Below are 26,210 nucleotides of genomic sequence, written 5' to 3' on the forward strand. Positions count from 1 at the left end.
GTGTGTGTGTGTGTGTGTGTGTGTGTGTGTGTGTGTGTGTGTGTGTGTGTGTGTGTGTGTGTGTGTGTGTGTGTTTGAGAGACAATCAAAACACTTGCTTGATTTAGATCCACTCAGAGAGAACAGAAGTGAAGAAAACATTTCCCATGGTGTCTTATTACATCTCCTCTAAAATGTTTACATAAAAGTTCATATTCTGGCTACACTATTGCTTCACTGCAGAGGCTAGAATTTAAGTCATGCTTTCTAAAACATGCAGGAGAACGTCCAGCAGACTGCTCAAATGAATAATGCATGGGCTATCACTAACAACACGCTCTGTTCGGGTGCTGGGCTTTGTTATAAACATGACTTCTTAGGTTCTGAACAATGTTTTCTTTCTGCTTCTTTTGCTTAGGAGAATGAGCTTCAAGACTTCCTTCAGGACAATAAGCACTTGAACCTCCAGTTCTTTAACAATAGCCACAAAGGATCTGACCATGAGAAGGTAAGCAGCAAAAAAGCCTAGGATTTTGCTTTTATGACTGTATTATGAAATGATTTTACCCTTAGATTTGTCTGTTGAGAACAACACGTAGTGATCCCCTGACTGCCGTAATGACATTTATTTTATTTCGTAGATTATATTGTACCAATGAAGTTCATTACGTAACGGTCATTCATGGTGCTCTGTGGATACAATCTGATAACATTGGTGATCCCCTTGTTTTCCTTTTGGGCCCTAAAGGATAGAAATAAACAACTCAACAACTATTGGATTGCTATGAACTGGTAAAGACATTCATGTTGACCTTGGGACTATTTGTTCTAACTTTTGTGATCCCTTAACTTCTCATATAAGGTCATCATTTTCATTCAGACTACCTCTGAACCTGTGCAGATTTCCACACCAGTTCTGTCCAAGATCATGTCTCAGCAGTTTCAAACAGGCAAAAATCGACATAACTGTTCGAAAACCTCTTCAAAAACAACTTGTTTTGCACTTAAGCGTCATGGGATTCCTAGCCACGCTAACAGAGCTAGCATTGCCACTTTTAGCATATTTTCTCCCTCGTAATGTCAAAATCCTCCAAATAAGGCAAAGCAAGGCATGTTTATTTATACAGCACAGTTCAACAGCAAGACAATTCAAAGTGATTCACACATCAAAAGCATCATAACAGAGGGGGGGGGGGGAGGAAATATTAAAATTGAAAATTGAAAAATCACGAAAACAAAAAATTCAAAGTCACAGAGAAGAACCATTCAGACATTCCTTAGCATTTTTACTACCTCCTTCATATCCCAGACTGTTGGATATTTCCTCCTGATATTCAAGATTTTATTAAGGCAGTCGGTTTGGCTTACTGTAACCAGGACACCCTTTTATTAATCTTGAATTTTCAGTTTATTGCCTCTTTCCTAGCAATCTTCAGTTACCCAGTAATTGGTATTCCTTTTTTGTTAACCCGCATAAAGAAAACAGAGATATACTGTTAAGGTTTGTTTGAAGAGAAACTTAAATTCAAGACAATTAGTGACCAGTGGTGGTGCATGGCCCGACTGTAGCCGAGCCATTGGCTTGCAGTGGGCAGACACTGGGACGCTGGTTTTCAGGACACCACTGCTGGTGAAAGACAAAGCCGTTTAGCAAAGCCCGGAGCTTTGTTCTGGTTAAACAGTAGTGGGTGTAATTAGCCTAGCATATGTTAGTGTTCTTTAGCATGACTCCGACACGTCTTACCAAAACACAGCCCACTGTTTCTCCAAGTCCACTGCATGACAAGCTGTCATCCTCACCTGTGGATGTGTAGCCAGGAACAGCTCACACACAAGCATGGAGGCTGAGTTGTAGGAGCATGGTAGTTCTGTTGCACCTGATTGGGCGGAACATTTGTGTGTGTTTTTATTATTGGTTTGACATTTATTGTGTAATAAAACTCCTAGCTAGTCCACTTAACACCTAACGTCAGAAAATGTTCAAAAAACCTTGAAAAACAGTTGGAAGGTAGCTTTTAATACTGTCAGGGAGTTCATTTTTTCGGTACATAAGATCAAACATAACACAGTTAGAAGCTTTTTGCGGATTTGGTTTTCCAGGGGCTTTAAATGTACAAGCTTCAGAACCAAGAGGAGGAGGAGCTCTCCTTCTGTTTACAACTGGCTATGTTAATAATGCCTGTAAATGTTGAGTTAAACAACAAGGCTTTAAACAGCAGCTTTTATTAAAATGAAGACTACCAATGATAAACAAAGATATTGTAACGTTAAAGGTTCTGTTCCTATGGCAGAAGAATTATTTTTAAAAATAGCAATCTCTATTAGGTTTACTGTTGAATTATGAGTAATGTAAGTGTCAATCATATGCAATTTTTGACAGAAAAAGGATCAGTTAGACTCACATATCAAAGCAAAACTTCTCACTGCACTGACAGTAGGTTGACATGCAGTTAAATACCTTTTTTTTAATTTAAGGACAAAACAGAAGAGGTAAAGACAGTGGCTTCAATGTTGCATGAATGCTGATGTCATTCGAGTGCGATGCAAACATGACATTTGTGGTCTTGCCACAGTGTCAGCCGTGTTCTTCATAGGTCACAGCCGCTCTGGCCTTTACAGTTACACTCTACAAGATGGATTTCTGGGTCAAACTATAATTTGCCTTAGGATGCTGGATTAATGGAGCCTTTTTCCCAATGTACAGCATAGAACTGAAAGTAACAATTTTCCAAATATTAAAACTCCCTCACCTTACTTTTGAGTTGAGTACTTTTAGGGTTGAAGATCTCAAAGGCCTTCAGAGTGGATAACACAAAGTCGGAGTAGATCAGTAAACTCTATGGACAGAGAGTATTTCCTAAAGCTGATTGGCAGGTTGTTGGGGGGAAGAAAGCTGCTAGTTATTGACGTCTTATCAGGGTGGAGGTGGCTCTTGGAGCAGCTGTGCTGAGGACTCCTGAACTGTTATCACGCTGAGGGATATGAGAGCAGCACTCTGCAGGGTAGTGCGGATATCAGCCCTCGCTAACACCCCCGTGTTCTGATCCCTATCGTCTCTGAATGAACTGGGAGGGGCAGAAAACTGCACCCCCCCTCTGCCCATAATAGACTATTGACCTGCTTCTGCTAAATCCAATATAGTTTGGTTCGATCTGTCTACATAAGGTCTGACAGTCGCTTCTATCCATGTGGATTGTTTGGCTGTGCGGAGGCAGCTTGTTCATAGACATACTCACTGAAGTCTGTTTGTGTTTCGCTTTGCTGATGTTTGCTGAAACGCCCTCCTCCAGGAATCATTAGTCATTGATGGCTGCTCTGAGGAAAGGGCTACGCCACATTACGGCTGCAGGAACCAGACGTTTTGCAGCCGATGAGGGGCATTTAAAAAACTGATTAAAAAAATGCCTCCTAAGTAGCAATACAGCTGGTCCATGGAAGAAAGATTATGAACAAAGTTAATTTCTTTGCCGATATTTATTCATTTAGCATTCATTTACTGGTGTTGAATTGGTGTACAATGTTAATATAATGCGCAATTGCTTCACAAACTTGGTGCTTGGCTAACAATGAAGCATGAATAATGTATTTATGTTCTGGTAATAACCATCTCAGTCAGTGAATTATGTAACATTTCCATCATCATAATATTTTAAATCTTTTATCGTTCAAACCAGTCAGCTCCCTCGTCCTTTATTAAAATGTTTTGGTATGCTTTGGCTGGCATTCAAGTAAATATTAAAATTTTCTTTTTTTCAAGTCGTTGTGCTAAAAATGAACAAAAGTGTCAAAAGATGTCCAGTTTTTGTCGATACAGATTTAATAAGTGAGGAGACAACCTGGTGTCAATTAGTCAATTGTACTGAACAGTGTTTCTTTCTTTACAACAAAAAAAGGAAAACAAGTGGCAAACAATGAACTGAGTGACTTCATGAAAAGCTTTGAAACTCTTCTAGCTTCATTATTTGTTGAATTAGAATAATACAAATGATATATCTATATTATAAGATAATATGGTTGGTAAGAGTTGGATAAATGACGGGTAAATTCAAATCTTGTTAGATTTTTAGGAGCTAACTGTGCAACACTCACAACTTAAGTTCCTTTATGTGAATCAGTTGCATTAATAACTGTGCTTGTGATTGTAATTATACTTTATCGATTACCAATGCAGTGATTACATTGTTATTGTAGTCTGCACTCAGTCTTTCATTGTAAAGCTGTAATAGTCTTAGTCTTAGTTCATTGTGGCACTGATCCTCAAGATGCCCCGTGATGTTTTTGACAACTAGCTGTGATGTTTTAATTAACGTAGCCTTAATTTAGTTTGTATTCTGAGCTTACACAGGAGCACACGAGCTACACAGTGTTGTGAATAGCTTCACACTATTCAGCTGATGATACTCAGGTAGCACTAATATCAGAAGAGTAGCGATATAGCAGTGAAATGCTCTGAGAAGCATTCAATAGTTCACATAACATGAAGTAAACAAAACAGGATTGAAGATGTTGTTGCTATTTTTAAAAGGCGTAAATGCTTTCAGAATGTTTGGTAAATCTCCAGGATACACACAGCGCATTGTGATGAGAAACAATGAGTGTGTTTACAACTCTGCGGGATACATTTAATTTCTCAATGCAGCAAAAACCCAGCAGGACTCCTGCACTTAGCCTGCTCCAACACAAAATCGAACAGCTTGCTATAAAGTAAAAGGTCGGCAAATGTGCACAATATCCATCATTTGAATCATTTGAACATTGTATCTGACCATTGTTACTTCTGAAACACAGGGTGGAGACATCAGAGAGTTTTGGTACATTAAACTCTGGGTGGTAGGAGAACATTGGCAGGCCTGGTAACTTGAAAGAGTTACCTCTCTTGTAGGGGAGATGGGAAATGACCTTGCTCATTTATACAAAGAAAGATGTGCAGTATTCCTAAAAAAAAAAAGGCTTAGCACCTGACCAAGTGTAAATAAAGAAGCAGATTAAAATGGCCTAATTTTGCCAGCGGAAATAAATTGCAGAACAGCTGCACTCTCAGTCTCTTTGCTCCCTGCTTATTCCCTGCACAGGTGAAGTCTGAGTATGCCCATCTCAAAGAAACCCTTGGTGCTGTGACGCAGGAGAGAGATTTAGCCCTGTGGGAGAAGAACCAGCTCCAAGACAAACTGGAGAACCTAGAGCAGGTGCTCAAGGTGAGGAAACCAGCTCTAAGGCCAGAACTGACTCAACTACCTGTCAGTGCTGCTTGCATTTCTAGTTCTTGTAGTCCGTCAATGCTGGGATCCTAATTCAGGGGTTTTTATGCAGCCTGACCCTTTGCCAGTTCCCCCTTTTCTCCTACCTGTGTGCTACACTGCCTCCATCTGGTTCTCTTCAGCTTTACTGTCTAATGTCCCTGACATGTCTGTTGCCTTCCAGTGTCGTGTTGGGAGGTCTGACCCCAGGAGCTGTGAAAGAGTAGAAGCTTGGAGCAGTCTGCCCTCTTTTCTTATCCTGTTGTGCCCTTTCATGTTGTCCTACCCTCCCTGACCTGCCCCTGTCACTCCTTCCCTGCCCCCTCTGCCCCTGCTAGATTTACAAGGTATCACTGCCATGTCCGCCTGTTAGGGAGCAGCCCTATTTATTCCCATTCGGAATGCTGTCTGTCCACCTCAGTGGCTGTGCTTATCTCTCCCTTTATGCGTGGGCTGCTACCAGACATATGAATGGTCACCTGGCTAAACGACCACAGCACTGTGATGAGGAATGTGATTTTTTTTGCATGAGGCAGGACACAGAGTTTGCCTTAATGATAACAGGAGGAGGAAGAAGAGGGGATAGAGAGACTGAGTCACTCTTCATGATGATAATGTCAAGTTTGATGACATTACCTATCTTAGACCTCAATTTTTACTGGCATGAAAATGTCATTTGCTTTTTTCCACCTGATAAATATTCACATATAGTGGGAGCAGTAATGTGACTGGATGACAGGGGTATATTGTGTGATGAAGAGCCTAGCATTCAGTCCCTGTTATTGGATGGCTTCTTTTGTTTTTATGGATGACCACAGACAAGTGAGCACGCCCCCGAGTTTGCTCACCCTTCATGTAACGATAAACCCTGTATTGATCATGCAAAGATGACGTGGCTGAGGTCGGCCTTTCAAACAGGCTCACTAACCTGACTTCTAACAGGTATTGTGTTACCTAAAGGGGGCAGCAAACCTGAATGTGGATTGATGTTGGTCTTTTTGTTCACACAGCAAAGCATCTCAAGTCCTCATCCATAAGCACTTTGGTGCAACATTTGATCTGATCTCTGTCCTGCAGATCATTCTGCATAAACTGTTCTCACGTGGCATTTATTAAAGCACAGTTTATGTTACTTGTTTTTAACGGTTTAAAGGTCAGTACACTGTTAACCAGCGTCTTTATGTGTGATATGTGTGCACATGTTACACCTGTGTTGTTTTTCTGAGTGTGGAGGAGAAGACTGGAGATGCATTTTGTGTTGGCTCATTGCCGTTCAGATTTTAGTTCCACTAACAGCAGCCGTCTCTATGCTCCCCCTCCACAATCCTCACCCTGGCTCTCCACCCCTGCACCCCCTGCGGACAGCATATGCGCGAGGCTGCGGAGCGGAGGCAGCAGCTAGAGTTGGAGCATGAACAGGCCTTGGCTGTACTCAATGCAAAGCAGCAGGAGATTGACCTTCTTCAGAAGGTAAGGGGAAATTCTTTTTTTGAATTTCTTGTTTTCCCAGCCTACGCCTGTGTCATGGGTCAAAAAGCTTTTTGTCGAGCAGCGCTGCGATACAAAAAGTCAGACTGTAGGGACTTGGGTTAGGAACCGGAGGGGCGTTGGTTCAAGTCCTGGTGCATACCAAGTCTGGAAATTGGTCTGGTAGCTGGAGAGGTGCCCTTGAGCAAGACAGAGCGCTCGCTGTGCAGCCCCCTCACTCTGACATCTCTCTGTTAGTGCATGTCTGTAGGATCATGTTTGTACATGTGTGTGTATTTCAGTGTGTGTGTAGCATGTTCAACAATGGAGTGTAAAATTGGATTTCCCCTTGTAGGATTAATAAAGTCTAATAATAATAAATATATCCGTTTAAAAAAACAATATTATAGAGAGCAGATGAAAGTATTGGGCTCTCTGGAAGCTTTAGCACTCACCTCTCTCATTATTTTCACCACCGCTCTCATAGTGCTTCCACTTTACCCCATCCTTCAGCTGTCCATCACTCTCCATACCCTGAGAGTTGAACAGTTCAGGAGCACTCCTCGTGTTTGTTACGAGGGAAGCAAATCAAACACTCAAAGCCAAGAGCAGATATGACACTTTTTCGAGGCTTGCTTTAAACAAAAATGCTGGCCCAGGCCATTTGATGGTCGGGCATCCAAGTCTTTGCACTGGCGCTGACTGTAATGTCAAAGCAAGCCCTGCTATGGCTGAGATTGCTGATAGTGTGAACGTGATAGGAATTGTCACCAATGCCTGCTCTTGAAACAATGTGTGTACCCCCAGTGTTGCTGTTGCTGCAGTGTTGCTCTAACTTCACAGTCAGCCTTTCACAGGCCAACTTCTCAGCTTTTTTCTCTCATTAACAGAAGCTCATTACTGCCTTATCTTCCCTCAGACACAGGCTGCTCTCTGCATTCTCTCAAATTAATTGCCTGCAAAGTAGATTTATGAAATTGTGAAGCCCACAGATGCTCTCATATTCATGTGGAACACTCAACAGATGTTTCTAGTTCCCAAAAGAAAGATTGCGTGTATAATGCTACGTTTCTATACAGTTCAGTGCTTCTATAAACCCAAACCCTTATTCCCTTTGAATATACTCGTCACATCTATTTGTTATGTATGGAACATCATTTTAATTGGTTCAAAATGATATCTGTTTGCAGAGAGCCTCAATCTAGGCCATTTTTCTAGATATAGCTTCAATAACCATTCAAACTTTGACCCTGATAAATTGTTAATTGTTCAAAAGGACCATCAGAAGTGACTGCAGAAATATTTCCTGTACAGACTTGTCTTAATTCAGTTGGAGTATGAGATATGTGACATTGTCAGGACAGTTTACATTGGTGCCTCAAACTGAAACCACCTGTGGGGCCAGTGGTCAGGTTGTGGCCACTTGAATACCTTGTATGACTGCAGAAAGGCAGCTTTTACTCCTGCATTCCTCTTGAAAGTGTCCATGCTCCAGGTCAGCCTTTCTTTTCAGTGTAGAAAGAGAGAGTGTGGGAGTGAGGTTGGTGTAGAAGGCTGATGGTTATTTCTAAAGGTGTTCATGTAAAAGTGAAAGATAGTTAGATGAGAAGATTGAGAGCGCCTGCTACATCTGTGTTCAAGGCAAAAGGCAACAACCAACAGCCAGCTATCTTAGCTTCATTTAGCATATAAATTTGCATCTGTAACTACCTTAAGTGTTTGCTGGTTGCCCTGTCATGGGAGTGATTGAGCGTCCTGTATAACCCTCGACCAGAAAGGGGAGATCGGTATTTCCCTAAATTTTAATTTTAACTGTCCTTAAGGTGTAATTTAGAAGTTTCAGCCCAACAAAACGAAACAATCAATACGATGAGTAAAGCCAAATTTTTTTTGTATTTGTGGGCCAATTTCTGGCTCTTGGACTGGTAGTTAATGACCCCTGGTTAAGTGCTCAAAGACAAGTGGTCTTCATAGGTAAGTATCGTATAATATCGAATTAATGCATTCCCAATTAATTTTGGATGCATTTAATTTTAAACATTATAATGTGCCTTTTCATAAATATTCAACCTCCTTGATGTTCACATATGAAAGATTTTCATATATTTGTTGTAAAATACTTGTAAATACCACAAAATGTTCCTACTCCCACTCACTTCAAAAAACTGTCTATTTTGTGTTGATCCATTTCACACAACCCCAATAAAATACATTTATTTTGCAATTGTCAACTGACAACATATAGAGAGGTTCAAGGAGGGTAAATCCTTATGTAAGACACTATAAGAAAATAAAGATGGTGTCAGACAAGCCTTAGTAACCTAAGCTGGTTGTGGTTAAGTAACAACTGATTTGGGCTGAAATCAAGGCACTGTTGCTGACTATAATTGTAATCCTGTATCATGTCCTCATGTAGGGTGGACAGGGATGCTTGCTTTCTTTTCAACCCAGAAGAAACGGAGACTGAAAAGCTGTTCCCACTTTAGTTTATGAAGGCCTTTCATTGATGTTTGAAAGTAAATCTGAAATGTAAATGAAATTGAACTGAAACAGTGCACTTTGTTTTCCAGGCTCAGGTTGAAGCAAAAAAGGAACATGAAGGCGCTGTCCATCTGTTAGAGGTGAGTGTCTGACGCTGGCTTGACGGTGTGTTTCTCTTTGGAGCTGCAGGATAGGGGGACATTCAGCTCTGGGGCAGACCTTTGTAAAACTAGATCCATTATACTTTTTAGTCCCTGTGTTTCAGGATGTGAGTATTGGCTGAGTATATACAGTAGATAGCTTTATTTATATTGTAAATGTGATGTAAAAAGAGTTGTAAAGTAAACGCTTGAACTAGAGCCAGTTGTAAACAACATGTCAGACAGACAGTGTTAAAGTAGATACAAACTGTTTTTGTGCCTGTATGATGTGTATGAGTGATCACATGTGTAATCGTGCTTTATTTCTTTCCTACATCTCTTTTTACTGAATGGGTGTGTGTTTATGCTTATACAGAACCACTTGGACAGCATGCAGGTATTTCAGAATTGTTTTCATTTATTTTCTTGATATTCTCTTAGGCCTTTCAGTTTTTACATGGTGTACAAATGGTACTCAAAAAGCAAAAGGTAACACTAAGCATCATCAGTTCATCAGTTCAGAACTAATCTGATGTGTGATCTATGCTTTTTGGTTTTCAGAATTATTCAGGGCTGCATCATTTCTTGGGGCTTTGCTACCCACTCAGCTCTGTTTCACATTTCCATCAAAGCAAACTCAGAAGTTCAAAAGTCTGGAACTTGACTGACAGCATAAAGTGGGGGTCTTTCTAACTTGATCATAGAGAAGAATTCAGCAACATTCGTTTAACAATTGATGAAAAGATTCCAGACGTAAAATCAAGATTCAGAATATGGATCGCCTTAAATCAAAGACGAATGCCTGGGGCTTCACTGACGCACCCCAGTTCCACATAATGAAAACCCATCAACATACTGAGGCAAGCAAATTTAACTTCATAAAACCAAACACCTGTTTATAGTGCTTGTTCTGATGTAAACAAACTAAATATCAGACTGCAAAAAAAGACAGTCAATAAATTAATTTTAACACAGAGGCATTTGGATAGATGTACATTTTTAATCTATCTTTGAACTTTTTCATTAAATATATGTAATGTCAATATGATCTTTATTATGTGAAACAGTATAAAAGTGTATTTTTATCAGGAGTTCACATCACTGAGCAGTGATGGATGTGATCCTGTTTTACTGTAGCAATGCATTGTGTTATGCAGCATGTGTTTGTGATACAGCTGAGAACCGTATGATGCTTTGGAAAAAGTAGCTCTGTATTTAGGATGTTTTTTTTAACACAAATAGACTCATTCTTTCTGGCATCTTTCTTCTAACAGCATGTTGTATTGAGCAACAACCTGTGTGCATGAAATAGACCCATAGTCTTGACAGAACAGCAAAGGATGTACTGGACCTACAGGGGGGCTTTGTTCTGTGTTGGGCAGTGCTAGTAAATTCCATGGTGGCTTCGGTGCCATTGTTGTCGGTATAATATTGATTTTTTTTTACTGTCTGTCAACGTGATCAAAAATCATGCTCTAGCACCTGGAATTTCCATTATGCCTGCTCAAATGACTATGTTAAGTGAATCAATTTTAGGATGTGTAATAAAGTCTCCCTGGCATTATAATAAATAACTGGTGTTATTTATTATTTTCATGATTTGACAACTAATCCCTCAAAGAGACCGCTTCAACGAAAGACTTCAGGTCGATTCATTCCTAATCAGGAAGTAACAGATGTTCTGTTTTGGCATAAATTATTTTTCTATTTGTAATAGAAGCAGCTGGGCACTTTTGTTTGTAACATACATCACAAGAAAACCAAACCAATGCTGCATAAGCAGGGACTATTCTCTACTGCGGTTGAACACACATTTGGTGCTCAGGAGAGTTTTTAAATCAGCAGGACAATGTTAAAGCAATTGTCTTAAAAATACACTCCAGTGCCAAATTTCATCATGATGACAAAACATGCTCCCCCAGTTTGGCTCATTGATGTGTTTTTAATAGTTTGTTGACAACAATGGAGCTCTATGGCACAGAGGAGTAAGATATATCCGGCTCTGACACAGACAATACTTGGGTAGAATACAATTATTTTTGGCTTTGGTCTTTTCGAAGGATTACTTGACAATAACAGGAAATATAAAATAAAATCAAACTAATCCTCTCGGACACTGTGCAGTTTGGTAATGCAAACTGCCTAGAGGCAAGTTACTTTTAATTTTCATGTGTTTTGCATTAACTGTTGTTTTGCATGTGGTTTGAATAGTGTGCTGTCAGTGGAAGTTAAAAACTAATTATAGGAAGTTTTCTCTGAACTGACTGGTCCTCATGTTTTAAGTTCTTCAGTAGATCTCTTCCCATGTTCTATTGTGTAGAAAGTAAATCTGTGTTTACACTGAAGTCTTTCTGTGTGCAGTCTGTTCTGTCTTTCATCTACTAGTTTCCTTATTTTTGTCTTCTGTTGTTTTCCTTGTTTCCCATCCTTTCCTTCATTGTCCTTGTCTATCCGCCTCTCTCTCTCTCTCTCTCTCTTTCTCTGTCTGTCTCTCTGTCTCTCAATCCCCTCTCAATGACACTCTTCCTCACCACCATCAGGCCAAAGTACGTGAGCTGGAGGAAAAATGTCGGAATCAGAGTGAGCAGTTCAACCTCCTGTCAAAGGAGCTGGAGAAGTTCCGGCTCCAAGCCGGGAAGTTTGATATCCTCAGCACAGAACCGTTGACTTTATGTGAATCCCCGGGGTCGCCCAACAAATCCCTGTCCCAGCTCCTCAATGGACTGGCTGCCCCCATAGGAAAAGGTATGTGAAAGATCTTTTAGATGCTGATTGCTTCAAAAATATGTTGAAACTCTGTATGGGCAGGTTGGTCTTATGTATAAACTGAGCGTGAGTATTGCAAGCAAATAAAACAGTGATATCAATTTATATACAGTACGTTTTCCAACCACCTTGAATCAATGTGGTGACTGGAGTTGATGAATAACTGAGTTTAACTGAGTTAACTGAGTTTACATTTAAGAAGAGTTACAATGAGGTGAAAGAAATCACAGCTGAATAAGAAATGTGATAGGATTCTGATGTAATCTGCTGCAAAAAGAAACTGAAATAGTCATAGTGAGAAATATCGGCTAGCTATTCAATCTTGTCTTCAGTTTGTCTGTCACCTTCTAAAGGTAGAGTCATTAGTATTGTTCGTTGCAGACTTTAAACACAACATTCAAAACGGGGCCTTCCTCCTGGGCTCATGGCAGCCAGAAGTGCATGGCCACATTTCTATGCATAGGCTGAAACATCAAGTTATTTGCATTGGTACATAGCAGGGCTTATTGTGTACATATACAGTACTGCTTGTACATAAACTGCCAGCTATCTGAGAATATAACTTCTTATATAATGGAAAAGCCCATAACTTAGGACATAGTTATTGATTCTATATTTAACTCCTCACTTATTACAGGAGCAGGTATCATTCAACACTTGCTATGACGTCTTTAATTAAGTTTTATAAATTTGACAGATCACTTGAAACTCAAAAAACGTTTTTTTTAGGTTTCCATTTAAAAACCTCCTCAAGGACATCAATTATTAGAGCTATTATTTAATCTAACAATTTTGTACTCTTCAAAGGATTAGGGTAGATCTTGTAGTGTAGGTAAATGGCTTATCGATCTGTATATTCTTTTTTCAAATGGATTTTGACAGTGTGTAGTTTTTGCACTATTTTGTGTCACAGGCTTGATATAAGTTCTGTTATTGAACTGTGAGGATCTGATGAGAGAAGTTGTTTGTGTTTCGCAGGCAATGAGGCTCCGACAAGCAGATCTTTGATATCTGAGTTCATTCGGCCGCTCCAGATCAGTGGAGACAAGCCGGAGCTCCTCTCAGTCAAGCCAACATTCCTCACTCGGAGTCGAACCCGCAGCCCAGCACGGGCTTTCCTCTCTGATGTAACTGTTCTAGTCTGTTTTCATCCCATATTTCTTATGCTATCTTGCCCAGTTTCCCATTTTACACTTTGCATGTCATCTTTAAAAAACATGTTTAATAATCTTACAGCTACAGAATGAAAGACTATTTAGGAATCCTAAACAATGTGACAATGTGAGGCTGCATTAAGGACAAATCCCCTTTAATGTAGATGCTTTAGTCTGTCCTGTTGACCCAAATCAAATCCTGTAGTCAGCTGGTTCAACCTCTGCAGCCAAGTGACACATAGTTAAGAGTGTCTCAAAGACAGCACTCAGTGAGCGCTGTCACTTCGATAACACTTTGACATCCCTCAGTTCTGACAGTACAGAACAGTACAGTGCAATGCTGGGACTAAATGTTGCTCCTTTTTAGTCTTGTTTGGGCTGAACAACAGAAAACGGAAACAAAATCCAGGCCTTCAAGTTAGACTCGTTGAGGCTGACTTTTTAAAATTGATCCAAATGTGTGTACACAGGAGATAAAAACATAAAACAAAAGACAAATCATTGTGATAGTACTTTTATTGAAATAATTGAATTGATTTGCAGATCGCAGATGTTCATTGTAATGCAAAGAACAAGCACCTTGATTAGAAGAACCAGTATTTGTGCATTTACATTTGACCTCTGAGCATCTATGCATGTCCATTCTAACAATTAAAGGGGTTTCCCTTTAATGAGTTAATCAGCTTCTACCTCCATCAAAAACAAACAACATTTCAGCTTATCATAAAGCATGCCTCTCTGGTTATGAAATAAAAATGAGGTGAAAGGTGAAAGAGTAACATTGGATGTGAGAACCAAGATTATTTTGCATCTGTAGATGGACAAGGAGCTCGGCTCAACGACCAGGTCCAAACTAAGGTTCACAGGGAAAGTTCGTCTGTGCATCGCCAGGTACAGGTTAGTATACGCAATGTATGTGTACACACAACACATAGTTCCTTTATTACCTACTGTACTTTTGATACTTTCTCCTTTCATTCAGAAGATGTTACATTCCTCTTTATAGTGGAGTTAACTGGCTAGAAAATTCATGGACAACATATTGCTGAGACTCTTTGCTTTCTCTCACAGAGCTTCGGGCTGTGGTCTTAAAGATGATTCAGTGTTTCTATCTCTATGGAAAATTACCTGTCAGCACAAAAAATAATTGGAATCCTCAGAGCACAAATATGAATATGGCCAATGCGTCCAACCCACACCCTAACCTCAGCTGTCTACAATTTGTAGAAAAAACAAATCAATCATAAAAAGTAACAAACTTCATATTTGCACTCAGCTGCAGCACTCAGCAAATAATACCTATTAGAGAGTTATAGTGTTTGACATAAAAGGCTCTGAAGAACTGGAGTTGAGAAATGTATGATACAGTTTGATGGTTAATTTTTTGATTATTGTCTTTTGCTTTAGTTACAATCCTTATGATGGGCCTAATGAGCATCCTGAGGCTGAGCTCCCCCTGGTGGCAGGAAAGTACCTCTATGTTTACGGAACGATGGATGAGGATGGCTTTTATGAAGGTCCGACCTGCTTTTATATTCCTTAAACATTTGTACTCATTACCACCACAATACCAACTGTCTCCTCCTTGTTTCTCAGGAGAGCTGCTGGATGGACAGCGGGGACTGGTCCCATCCAATTTTGTGGACTTTATCAAAGATGAGGAGAAAACATCTGCCCAACCAAGGGACACAGTATCTAAAGAACCTGGTTACCTCAACCACAGTAGCCTGGGGACACAGAGACATGGGGTGGGCAAAGGAACAGGCATAAGCAGCCTGCTGTGTGACAGTAAACTAGACTGTCTCAGCACCAGCAGCTTGGGCATAGACCTCCTGGGCTCCTCCAGCAACGGGACAGGAACCTTTGATGTCAACATTGACGAAATTGGTGAAGACATTGTGCCTTATCCCCGCCGCATCAACCTGATTAAACAACTTGCAAAGAGTGTGATTATTGGCTGGGATGCTCCTGTAGTCCCACTTGGCTGGGGCACCATCAGTGGCTACAATGTCATGGTGGATAAGGAGTTGCGCATGAGTGTCCCCTACGGGGGCAGGACAAAGTCTCTAATTGAAAAGCTCAATCTGGTCACCAACACTTACCGTATCACAGTGCAGAGCATCACCGACCGAGGCCCGTCAGACGAGCTGCGGTGCACTCTGCTCGTGGGAAAGGATGTGGTGGTGGCACCTTACTACCTGCGAGTGGACTGCATAACGCAGGTCTCTGCTGAGCTTTCTTGGATGCCCAGCAACAGCAACTACAGCCACACCATCTTTCTGAACGGTGCAGAATATGACATGGTCAAAGCGGGAGGCTATAAGTACAAGTTCTTCAACCTGAAGCCCATGACCGTTTACAAGGTGAAGGTTGTGGCGCAGCCGCATCAGGTGCCTTGGCAGCTTCCAATGGATCAAAGGGACAAGAGGGAAATATCTGTGGAGTTCTGCACTCAGCATGCAGGTCAGTCTCAAAAACATTATTCACATCAGAACTTTTATCAGTTAACCACAGCCCAGCAGTGACTGTGTTTTAGTATGTAGTTAATGGTTGTACATTATAGCCTCGGCTAGACCCACTGGTACAATTTTTAGCAATGCTGATATGGGTGAAGGGATGGTAGTTTATACTGTGGGTTTGTCTATATACTACATTGGTCAAGAGTGAAATTTTTCCATAAAATAATATGTACACAGCACTCTTTGCTCTTTATCTAGTTTTGTCATTTGGTTAAGAGTTGACTTTGTGTAATCCAGGGAAAACAGATGTAAATTAGCTTATAGCTAACTCTGGTACAATTAATAGACGATACACTGTCTCTGTCAAAATAAACAAATAAATAAATAATACTTTTTAATCAAAATGTAAGCAAGCTACTGACCTGGGATTAGGGAATATGTTCAAATTTAAACATGCTATACATGAGCATTTTTATTCTGAGCATTTAAGCATCAGAATGTCAGAAATAGGCTCAGAGCAGCGGACTACTTAAGGACATTCTCATTAAGTCCTTAATGTGGCTCGGGGCTTTTAGTCTTGTAGGTCTATTTTAGTTGTGCTTCAACTTAAATCTTAACATGGCATTATTTGGCTATTTAACAGAAGTCTAAAGCTGTTAAGGTGAATTTTGTAGTTGCTATTTGAAACATTCAGCAGATATAAAATCAATATTACCACTGATTAAAGGTAATGTGATGTGTTTGGTCAACTGGCAAGTGTAAGGCTTTATTCAATGTGTTCAGGCTCCATGAAGCTCTCTTTACTACCTGAGAAAAATGTTTGCTCTCCAGCTGCAAAATGATCTGCTCTCTCTAACTGGCTAGTGCATAACTCTGTCTGTTTCTATTTGGTGCTGGGCTAGTAGTGCACACTGAGGTTAACAGAGAATTTTCCAGCCGGCTTTGGCTGGAAACAAGGTTGATCAGAATGTCAGATAGATGCTGAATGCTTTTCCAGATACTAATAACTAACTTTGGTTCAAAGCTCTGAGGTGAATTCATGATAAAGACATTTAGACTTCTATTAACCCAATCGGATTTCTTTCTTTGTGTTCTAGTATTTGTTTAGTTTCAAAGTCATCAGATATGACACAACGGAAGCCATCTGATCATTTACATCCAACACAGTCCTTTTGGATTTACACGGCCTCAGGCTTAAAGCCCTTAACTTTTACAAACCTGACAAACATCTTAGCCATTTTCATTTCCCCCCCGCCACTTTTAGAGTGCCCTCAAGGATTTGTTTGTGTATTGCTGTGATAAGAAACATGGCATGGCAGCACAAAAAAAAAAAGGAGTGCAATGAGATAACGTTGACAAATCCTTCCTTGAATTAAGCTACATAACCCTGGAAACAAGAGGCTCTTGAAGCCAAATTAGTGTAAATACTGAGCGTAGATCTCTAGGATTTCTTCTCCCTTGAGGCTTGTTGATGCTGAGGCTGTTGCCAGCGCTAACTCGAGTCTCACAGCCTGACTGTCATGCTGCGGGAAAATATTTTAAGTGAGAATTTAATAGGAGTTCTTCTCTCCACAGCCAGCTACATTTATGAGAATGATTTTATTTGGGTGCAAATTTGTAGTCACTGTTTAGTTAACCAATTGTGTGCCATATTATTGCTTCTTTAAGACTTTCATTTAATGTAACTTTAATTTATCATGATTAAACATGTAGATTAAAACTGCTGTAGCTATTAAAAGGTGATCAGATGAATGAATCATTCATGACCTTACTTTTTTACCAAAGTTTGTTTTACAAATCGATGATTCATAATTTTGCATCGTAAGAGGCTCCACCTCCTTTAAGGAGGAAAGGAAACAAATGAACATCTGTTTATAATCAATCTCAATTTCTGTGTTTCAAGTTCTCGAATGTGTGGACCAGCAGTTTCTGCTCTGAAAAAGAATAAACAGACAACGACTTTGGCGATAAATAATACCTTTTTCTTTAAATAAAATGATTACCAATGAATGAATAAATGAGGGAGTAAATAAGCACATGAACAGATAATATAAAATGAACGAATAAGAAACAGAATTGGCTGGGTTATAGTGATGAAGGAAATGATTTTAGGTTGATTAGAGGTTAACTAACTAATGTAATCTAAGTCCTACACATTTGGAGTTTGAGATAATTTAAAGCACTATCCCACTTCGACTCTGACCTCATCATCATTTCATGTTCGAGGTCTACTTGATGTGGGGTTGTCTCACAGAGGAACTTTCTCCAGTGGGGGTCCAGTGAGCCACTTTGACTCCGACCTGGCAACACCAGCTCTCCAGCATGTAGAGCCAGGTGATGGAGACGAGGAGGGATGAATCACAGCTGGCCAAAAGTGTCCACATGGCAGACTCTGGAGTTTAACTTTATATCTGTCGTTCAAAGGCAGGAGTGCAGGTACTGCTCCAGATGCTGGTCTTTTAGAAGCTGAAGTCAAAAGCTGAAAAGTCTTCTTTAAAGTTGTCTCAAGTTGATCATACCATTTGGCCGTACGATAAAACCTTTGATGTATAAAAACTGAGATATCTTCAGGTGCAAAAGATAAACAGACTTGCTTTGCTGGCTGATTTCATTTAATGGAGAAGTTCAAAAACATAGAAAATAACACAAAGGAAGTTGTTTGAGCAGTGAAGAAGGTGTCTCAAAAACAAAAATCTAAATCACAAAAGCAAAAGAGCTAAAGCAATACAGAAAAGTTACAAAAATATTAAAAGAAAGAAAGAGAGGAAGACAGAAAAGAAGAGAAAATGGAGCAGACAGATCCCAGTTGATCTGGGATCCGAGAAGATGGGGGCCACATTTTGGGGCCATCTCAAGTTGCATTTCTTCCTTTGTTTTATATTTATGGGTCTATAACTTCTTAGTTTGTCTTCAGGTGTATCAAATCAATCCAATTGGGATGCTGTCACATACAAGGTCACATTTCTTCACCACTATTGTCCAATTAGCAGTAATAAACATGATGATACACGACATTTCACTTTAGCATTAGTCTATAGAAGAAAGCAGAAATACACATAATCACAGGCAAAGCTAGATAAAAAAACATTATTCTAAATGTTTTCTACAGGTCCAACAAATGATCTCTTCAGAAGTTCATTACCAACATTGTTCATTGAACAATAGCTGTATGGCAACATGCTATATAAATGGCATTTTCATGACAGTTATCCCATTTAATTCTCTTATCGTACAGTAGTTAGTTGGACCAAAGTATCTAGTAGGACAGTCAAACGATTAAAAATTTTAATCCTGATTTCTTGCTTTTTTCCAATAGTAAATCTCGATGTTCGATGTCCGAAAATCCATTACTCCGCATTTAATAATTACAATTTGTCTTATTATGTCTCCTGTCTAAATCTGAGCGTGCTTTACTTGCTATTTGAGGAAGCTGACTTTTATTTTGAAACAGATTAAGAACCTTCTGCTAGATTGAAGGGTACGACTTTAACTTAACCACGGAAAAAGGAACTGGTTATGGATCAAAGACTAAATTAAAATAACCAAAAGGAAATGGAAAAAATGGAAATGTTTGATGTCTGGAGGTGGATATTACTGTTCACTCTTCTACTGAACTGTCTGGGAGTCAAGTCAAATGAGACATTTAAAGATGCAGCAGTGTCCTTCTTTTCCATCACTGTGACTAAAGATAAACACTGTGGAGGCTTATCCTCCTATCATGCAATTAATTGCGATGTAAAGATGTATGCATTAATTTCAGACCTTAATTAATCGTGATTAACCATTTAATGCTGACATCCTTACTGTCAAGAAACAAAAGCTTATAAACATAAGAGTTATTACTGAATGATTTGACCAGTAGTTTACCCTGTTCAATATTTAGTAAAGAGAAAAACTCAGGTATTTCTCCTCCTCTGAGATTTACAACCCTTCTATGGCTTTCCTCTGCAAGGAGAGAAAGGGAGAGGAAGAGGGGCAGATAGAGGGGGAGTTTCAGTCCATTGCTATTTCTCCTCCAAGAACTGACCCAGGTTATCGTCTATTGATGCATCCCATTGTGAATATGTCCTATCAGATCCAGAATCTCTCTTTAGGATGCTGTGGAACCATTATAGTTCTGGGCTGGACAGAGTTATTGTGTCACATCTGTAACTGAAGTCAATCGGGGCATGGGAGAAAAGGAGCAAAGCCTTTCAAAGGTTCAATTTGGGGCGACTCCCTTATGAAAAAGGGTTTTGGGGATTAAGCCTTCAACTGATACTGAAACATTTGATTAATCACGGGAATCTTCTGTTCTGTCACTCATACACATTACACAGTAGATTAAAAAATCCATTGTTAAAGTACCGGAATGATGTGCAAGCAGTTCAGATAATAAGAGACAAACAGAGATATTAAAAGCATACTTGAGAGATTGAAAGGTCGAGTGATGGATAAAAGAGAGGGATTAAAGGGAGGACGCACAGGGAGTATAGCTAATGTTTGAATTGACATATTCTGTTGGCAGCTGTCAAGCTAACTGAGAGTTCATTAAATTATCTAACTGTTGAACATGTTGATTAGAGGTGTCTGAAAAAGTCTCAGTATGGCAGACAACTGATGTCAATAACACAATCAGACTCCTGATGGCCTTTATTAGCCTTTAGCATCCAGCCCGTGTTCTTTGAACAAGTGACCTTATTAGTTATTAGCCATTAAACATGTTTAGTATGTTGTCTGATGTTGTCAGATGGGGTATCATCTGATTCCCTTCTTTGAAATCAGTGTCTGTTTTTGGGTCCAGTATTAGTAAAAGTGGCTCCTCTAGAACATGAATTTAAAGACTAATGCCAGTTCTCAGAGGAGCTTGTTTATGACGGGCAAAGTTTAGAGATGACAAGAGGAAATTAAACGTCTTAACAGCCAACACCGCTGTTTCAACACTGTGTGTTTAGTCTGCTGACAGTCAGCGTGGAAATGTGATTAAGGTTGCATTGCTGTGGATTCTTGGACACACACATATATGTAGCTGCACGCTGACTGAATCTGCTCCCTCTCCCTCTCTGTGTGACTGTGGGTGGGGCTGAGGGGCTGGGCTGGGCTGGGGGTAGCAGCACTGCACAGATGGCTATGTTGTTTAGTATGCAAGCAGCACTTACAGATTGTGAAAATAGCAAACTGTTTTTTTATTTTTTCACGCTCTGAAAAATCTTGTCAGGGAGAATTTGGCAACAGGACATTTTCTACGTACACTGATGGCTGAATGTTGGCAAACTCAATGTAACGCCTGAGCTTGATACACGATATGAATTAGTCTAAGGATTCACAGTCTGAACCTGCACACAGTTAAACAAAACATCACTAAGTCAACCTGGAAATAAAAATAATGCACGCAAAACAGTGCTTTTAATTAAGTCTATATTTACATGCCACTTGCTAAGTTTACAACATGTCAGCGGTTCATTTGACTGAATTAGAAATTCTTTTAGAATCATTTTGATTTTTGATTTTAATCTCTGTTTCATCACATGTTTAGCCTGTACTATAACAGTACTATAAACCTGTGATCTACAATACAGTTTCCCTAGAATAAGAATATTCTTATTGTATACCACTGTGAACTGGTTATTGAATGCAAGAAGTCCATAGTGCCTATGTCAGCAAAGTATGCTTTCATCAATTAGAAAGAAATGCTTGAACCACTGTTCAGCCTTCTTTTCTCTCCTTATCCAGTGAGTGTATTGTGTTCGCCAGGGCCTCCTCTCCCTCCCCAAGAGGTGCAGGTCCAGGTTGGTCAGTCGCCCGGGATCCTACAGGTCAGATGGAAGCCGCCGCCTCTGACGTCTTCAGGAACCTCCAACGGCGCCTGTGTGATTGGCTACGCCGTGTGCACAAAGGGACAAAAGGTACCCTAATGTCAGATCAACTAGAATTTGTCTTGAAGTACATATCTTTGAACAGGAAGCTTTTGCCTCCCTTAGAGGGGACTTCTTTGAGTAACGCTTTATTGCCATCTCCTGGAGAAATGACATACTGCTGATGCCTCCAGGGACAAGTATTTCTTATGACATAACCTCAAAAAACATAGGTGTTACAGGCTCCATGTTGTCACTTTGACATCTTTTTTACCACTAGCAGCTGTTGCTTTTGTTGTGTTTATGTGACAGCGATATGATTGTGAACAAGCCAGGGGGGTATTCCATGAAGCAGGATTAAGTCTGGATGGTTTTCGTGGGAGTTCAGTTCCATCACCGTGACTTATATGAATCCACGCTGAGTTACCATAGTAACTTATGCTGGTGAACAAGTCTGCTCCGGACCAGGTTAACAGTCAAGCGGTTAGCAACTGTGTGGTAGAAACAGACTCTCAAAAGACCGTTCCGTCAGGTGAATTTCTGCCCTCACATCACTCATGTCATGTATTTATTTTTTTTAAATCCTGAAACATCTCACATCTCAAAATTAAATAATGTAAAAATATCCTTATGACATTTATTATTCACATTCCACAAGGACCCTCTCTCATTGGCTGGAGGGAAAGTAGTGGACGATACCTTCGACATATTTATCCCGGGCACCTGGGGGAATCATTTTTGTAGATATCTCCCCCCCCCCCCTTCTTTTCCTTCAACCTGGGGCCATCCTTAATTAAAGCTCAGTGCCAGCTCCTCTCCTGGTGTGAGCTCCTCAGGTGAAGTGGTCTGTGTCATTTTCTTTTTTTTGTGGCTACAGTTGTCCATATTTATACATTTTAAGAAACATTTTTACAATAAAATTGACATTTCATTAAAGGCTACTTACGTACACATACACTGTAGAAGATTTTTTTTAATGCTCAGGGGAGATTTACATTTCAATAAAGTAGCAAAATATTTGATCAGTTTGAAAAAAGAGGAATGAAAAGAAAGAAAGGAAAAAGATGGTCAAGAATGATACAAAGAAAGATAAAAAGATGAAATACAGTCAGGCATCAGCCAATTCATACATGGTAAAGAGCCAGTTTATACATGAACATAAGTTATATATTCTATTCTAACACTGTCGAAGACGTTTTTAGAATGTATTTCTATTTGTTGCCAGAGGGTCTATGGTCTGCTGAGATTGCTTCATAAATGCGTTGTAGTTATGTTGGTTACAAGTTGGCCGACAACACTATTTTAAAACACACTTGCAAACACTTCCATAACTTATGCATTTAGTTTGTCTGAAATGTTCTGCCATGCCATCTCCCTGGCCTTATTAATGACTGCAGTAGTTTTTAGTAATAACATCTTTATACTCTTTGTTCAGCTCCATCAGCAGTGTTTGTTCAGCCGTTGAAAAAAAAAACGTCACTCTAACTTTCCCCTCTCTGTGATACATAAGATCATGTTCCTGTCATCCATACATTTGGGCTTCTTATAGACCTTGAGTACGTGTCTTTAGTCAGCCTTCATTGGATGAGGCTGGACTTCTTTAATGGAACGTGTTGAAGCTAAATTGGCTTTTTCAGGTGAGCTTGGCTATCTTTAGCTACATTGATGGAGTATCCCCCTGGGTAGAAAAGTTAAAACTTTATCTGGCTTATTATTTGTAATATTAAGAACTCATATCTGTCTATCCATAATAGTTTTGAAGTAGTTTCTTTTTTCAAATAGATATTTCTCTTTCTCTCAGCATGTTTGATAATGCTTATAAAGTAGGAAGTTGTGTACGATGGTTTTTTGAACTGCCCTGTTGTAAGGACTCTTTGGTTCTCTGTGAATGCAGATAGCAGAGGTCTTATACCCCACAGCAGACTATGTGAGCGTGGAGTTAAACAGGATTCAGTGTCTGGAGGCCCGGGAAATCATTGTAAGGACGTTGTCAACACAAGGAGAGTCCCAGGACTCGCCCGTGGCCATAATCCCGCACAATCTCTTGGGCTCTCCACACCTCTCCCGGAGGACCACAAGTCACCCTATTCCCCACTCGCAGTCTCAACCAGTACACTCACAAACCCACCCTCCTTATCCCTCAACATACCCACCAAATCACCCTCAGCCACAGGTTCAGCCTCTGCCTCAAACCCAACCCCACACGCTGCCCCACGCACAGCCGCACACTCAGCCTGGCCGCCGTCCCCCTCCTCATCCGCAGACTCATTTCCAGCGCCACCCCATGTCCAAGTCCAAACCGTTAGTAAGTGCCAGAGAGTCAGAAACCAAAGAGCATGAGGTGGGTTTACGGTCAGCCCCGCACTGGGAGCGTTCCCCCTCTCCGCTGCCTCCAATGCGTGGACCCAACCTGGAGCCGCCGCACTTCCAGCCACGGCGATCACCCTCTCCTCAGAGGATCCTGCCTCAGCCTCAGGGAGTCCCCATCCCCAACACCATCGCCAAGGCCATGGCCAGGGAAGCTGCCCAGAGAGTGTTTGCAGAGGGTAACCGGGTGAGTTCCCTTTTTAAAATCAGATTTGTAATTATGCTCAATGTTTGTCAGTATGAAAAGCTAACTTCACTTGTTCCTGAAAACCAGGTTTCTTTCTTTTTTTTAAATCAATATTGTATTGTGTGATACAATATACTTTGATTGATCCCTTTGTGTGCATTAGTCCTTAATTGAATATGGCACATTAACAAGGTAGAACACACTAATCAGAACCATGAACTACAAATACACTACATTGCCCATATTGCACATGCCTTACTGTACATATTAAAATACAGTGTGACGAGAGACATGAAGCTAATCACAACCCCTGCAGCTTCAAGAAAGATTAAAACAGGTCTGATTCACAAACAGGGCATCACCATTGAAGGTAAATAGTGAATTTAAATATCTCAACTGAATTTTTACATCAGGTTCACACGCACAAAAAAATAATTTTAAGACTAGTTATTTGGAACACTTATCCACCTGAATGTCAAACATATCTCTTTTCAGGTTGAGAAAAGGAACATCTTCAGTGATCGAGGTAACGCCATACATCCAGTCAACTCTGATGAGGAGGAGGACGGCTATGATTCTCCTCATGCAAGAAGGAGAGGAGCCTCAGTCGATGAATTCCTCAGAGGCTCGGAGCTGGGCAGACAGGTACTTTAATGAAAACACAATGAGTCACGCTGTTTTGATCAGTGACTGTTTGTAACTTATTTCCATGAAGAACATGCAGCAACCGTGTATTGCTGCATTTGTTGGGGATTAAAAATAGAAATGTTTGTTTAAATACAATCTTGCCCACTTCATTGTTAAAAACACTTCGAATGAAAAGAAAGAAGTGTCGACCAACAGTTAACAAAGCTAGACAAAATTAATTTTGGAGGGAAAAAAAGGCATCATTTCAGTACATCTTGTTTAGTAAACATGTGCCTTAACAATTCACAAAACGTTGTTAGCACCACAGTTTGGGTTAACAGGCTAAAATGATACTTTAATGGAGGTGTCTATTATTATTATTATTATTACTACTCAGTGCTGTGGTATTCATCACTGACTCAAAGATGCCACAGTACAAAGAATAAAACTAACACTGTAATCTCTTTACATTACATTGTTTCTTTGAATTTCATACAGATAACTTTTGGACACTCCTGTCACTTCGTCTTGCAGGTTGCTGCAAAAACTATACTTTTCTCAATCAACTTCCTTCTATTGTTCTACTCTATTGTTGTACTGCAAAACACCACAACACATCCCTTGTGGGTCTTACTCTGCTTGGCAGATTCTGTTTCTTGACCTTGTTAGTATAATTCTCTGTTCCCTCTGTCCTGTCCTCCCTCAGCACCATTACCCTCACTACAGCCACAGTGAGGAGTACCACACAGAGAGCAGCCGGGGCTCTGACCTGTCTGACATCATGGAGGAGGATGAGGAAGATCTTTACTCCGAGATGCAGCTGGAGGAGGGGCGCAGGCGCAGTATCAACTCCCACAACACTCTTAAGGTACATACTGCACACATTCACCTCGTAGTGGTCGTGGGGGACGACAGACATTCATGGAGGGAGGGCCTTGCTCTACAACCAGGCCTGTCGTAGCTTTGTCTGGCTGAGCTCCCCCTGCCTCACATTAGTTGAATCAGCCTCCCTGCTCCTCCACCTTGCCCCTGCAGCACTGCTTTACTCATACCAGGCTGAGCTCATGTGAGGGGGCTGTGTGTACATAGCTATACAGCATGCAATAGGGGAGGGTTGTTATCTAAAAGCACAATATATTTGATGGTATGAATTGCATTTGGATTGAAAATAAATCTTATAGGTGTTATTATGAGACATTTTATTCACTCTACTGTATCAAAGGGTCATGGCATATGAAGTGCATATGGGAATCTCATTTAAGTGAGTACTTAAATGGAAATATTCACTTTTGTTTATGTCTTTCACGTCTTAATGCTTAATTTTTCTATCGTCGATGTAGACGTTCACATTGTTTGTACCCGATCCTGTCTTCATTCGGTGTGTCGCCGGGGATGTGTGGACATAAAGCCAAGATCTGCCACCACTAGAGAAAAGCACCATGAGAGTGATAGGAATTGTAATATTATGTATAAGAAATATTAGGTATAGGAAAATCAATACAAAATAACTGA

The 26,210-nt window shown here is 40.2% G+C and overlaps 1 protein-coding gene across 2 annotated transcripts in view; it reads left to right on the forward strand.

Moving 5' to 3' along the window:
* Positions 1-26,210, forward strand: part of rimbp2b (RIMS binding protein 2b) — a 77,758-nt gene that overhangs the window by 38,006 nt on the left and 13,542 nt on the right. For both annotated transcript variants that reach the window (XM_061037649.1, XM_061037650.1), the window contains exons 3-16: positions 398-487; positions 5,052-5,174; positions 6,582-6,686; positions 9,254-9,304; positions 9,681-9,701; positions 11,845-12,049; positions 13,049-13,197; positions 14,042-14,121; positions 14,632-14,741; positions 14,821-15,687; positions 21,396-21,568; positions 23,412-24,071; positions 24,567-24,716; positions 25,405-25,566. In XM_061037649.1, coding sequence (XP_060893632.1) covers positions 6,585-6,686; positions 9,254-9,304; positions 9,681-9,701; positions 11,845-12,049; positions 13,049-13,197; positions 14,042-14,121; positions 14,632-14,741; positions 14,821-15,687; positions 21,396-21,568; positions 23,412-24,071; positions 24,567-24,716; positions 25,405-25,566 — 2,730 coding nt within the window. In that variant the 5' untranslated portion in view covers positions 398-487; positions 5,052-5,174; positions 6,582-6,584. The remainder of the gene's footprint in view (positions 1-397; positions 488-5,051; positions 5,175-6,581; positions 6,687-9,253; positions 9,305-9,680; positions 9,702-11,844; positions 12,050-13,048; positions 13,198-14,041; positions 14,122-14,631; positions 14,742-14,820; positions 15,688-21,395; positions 21,569-23,411; positions 24,072-24,566; positions 24,717-25,404; positions 25,567-26,210) is intronic.

Source organism: Labrus mixtus, chromosome 5 (assembly GCF_963584025.1).
Source record: "Labrus mixtus chromosome 5, fLabMix1.1, whole genome shotgun sequence".
In the NCBI taxonomy this organism is placed as follows: domain Eukaryota; kingdom Metazoa; phylum Chordata; class Actinopteri; order Labriformes; family Labridae; genus Labrus; species Labrus mixtus.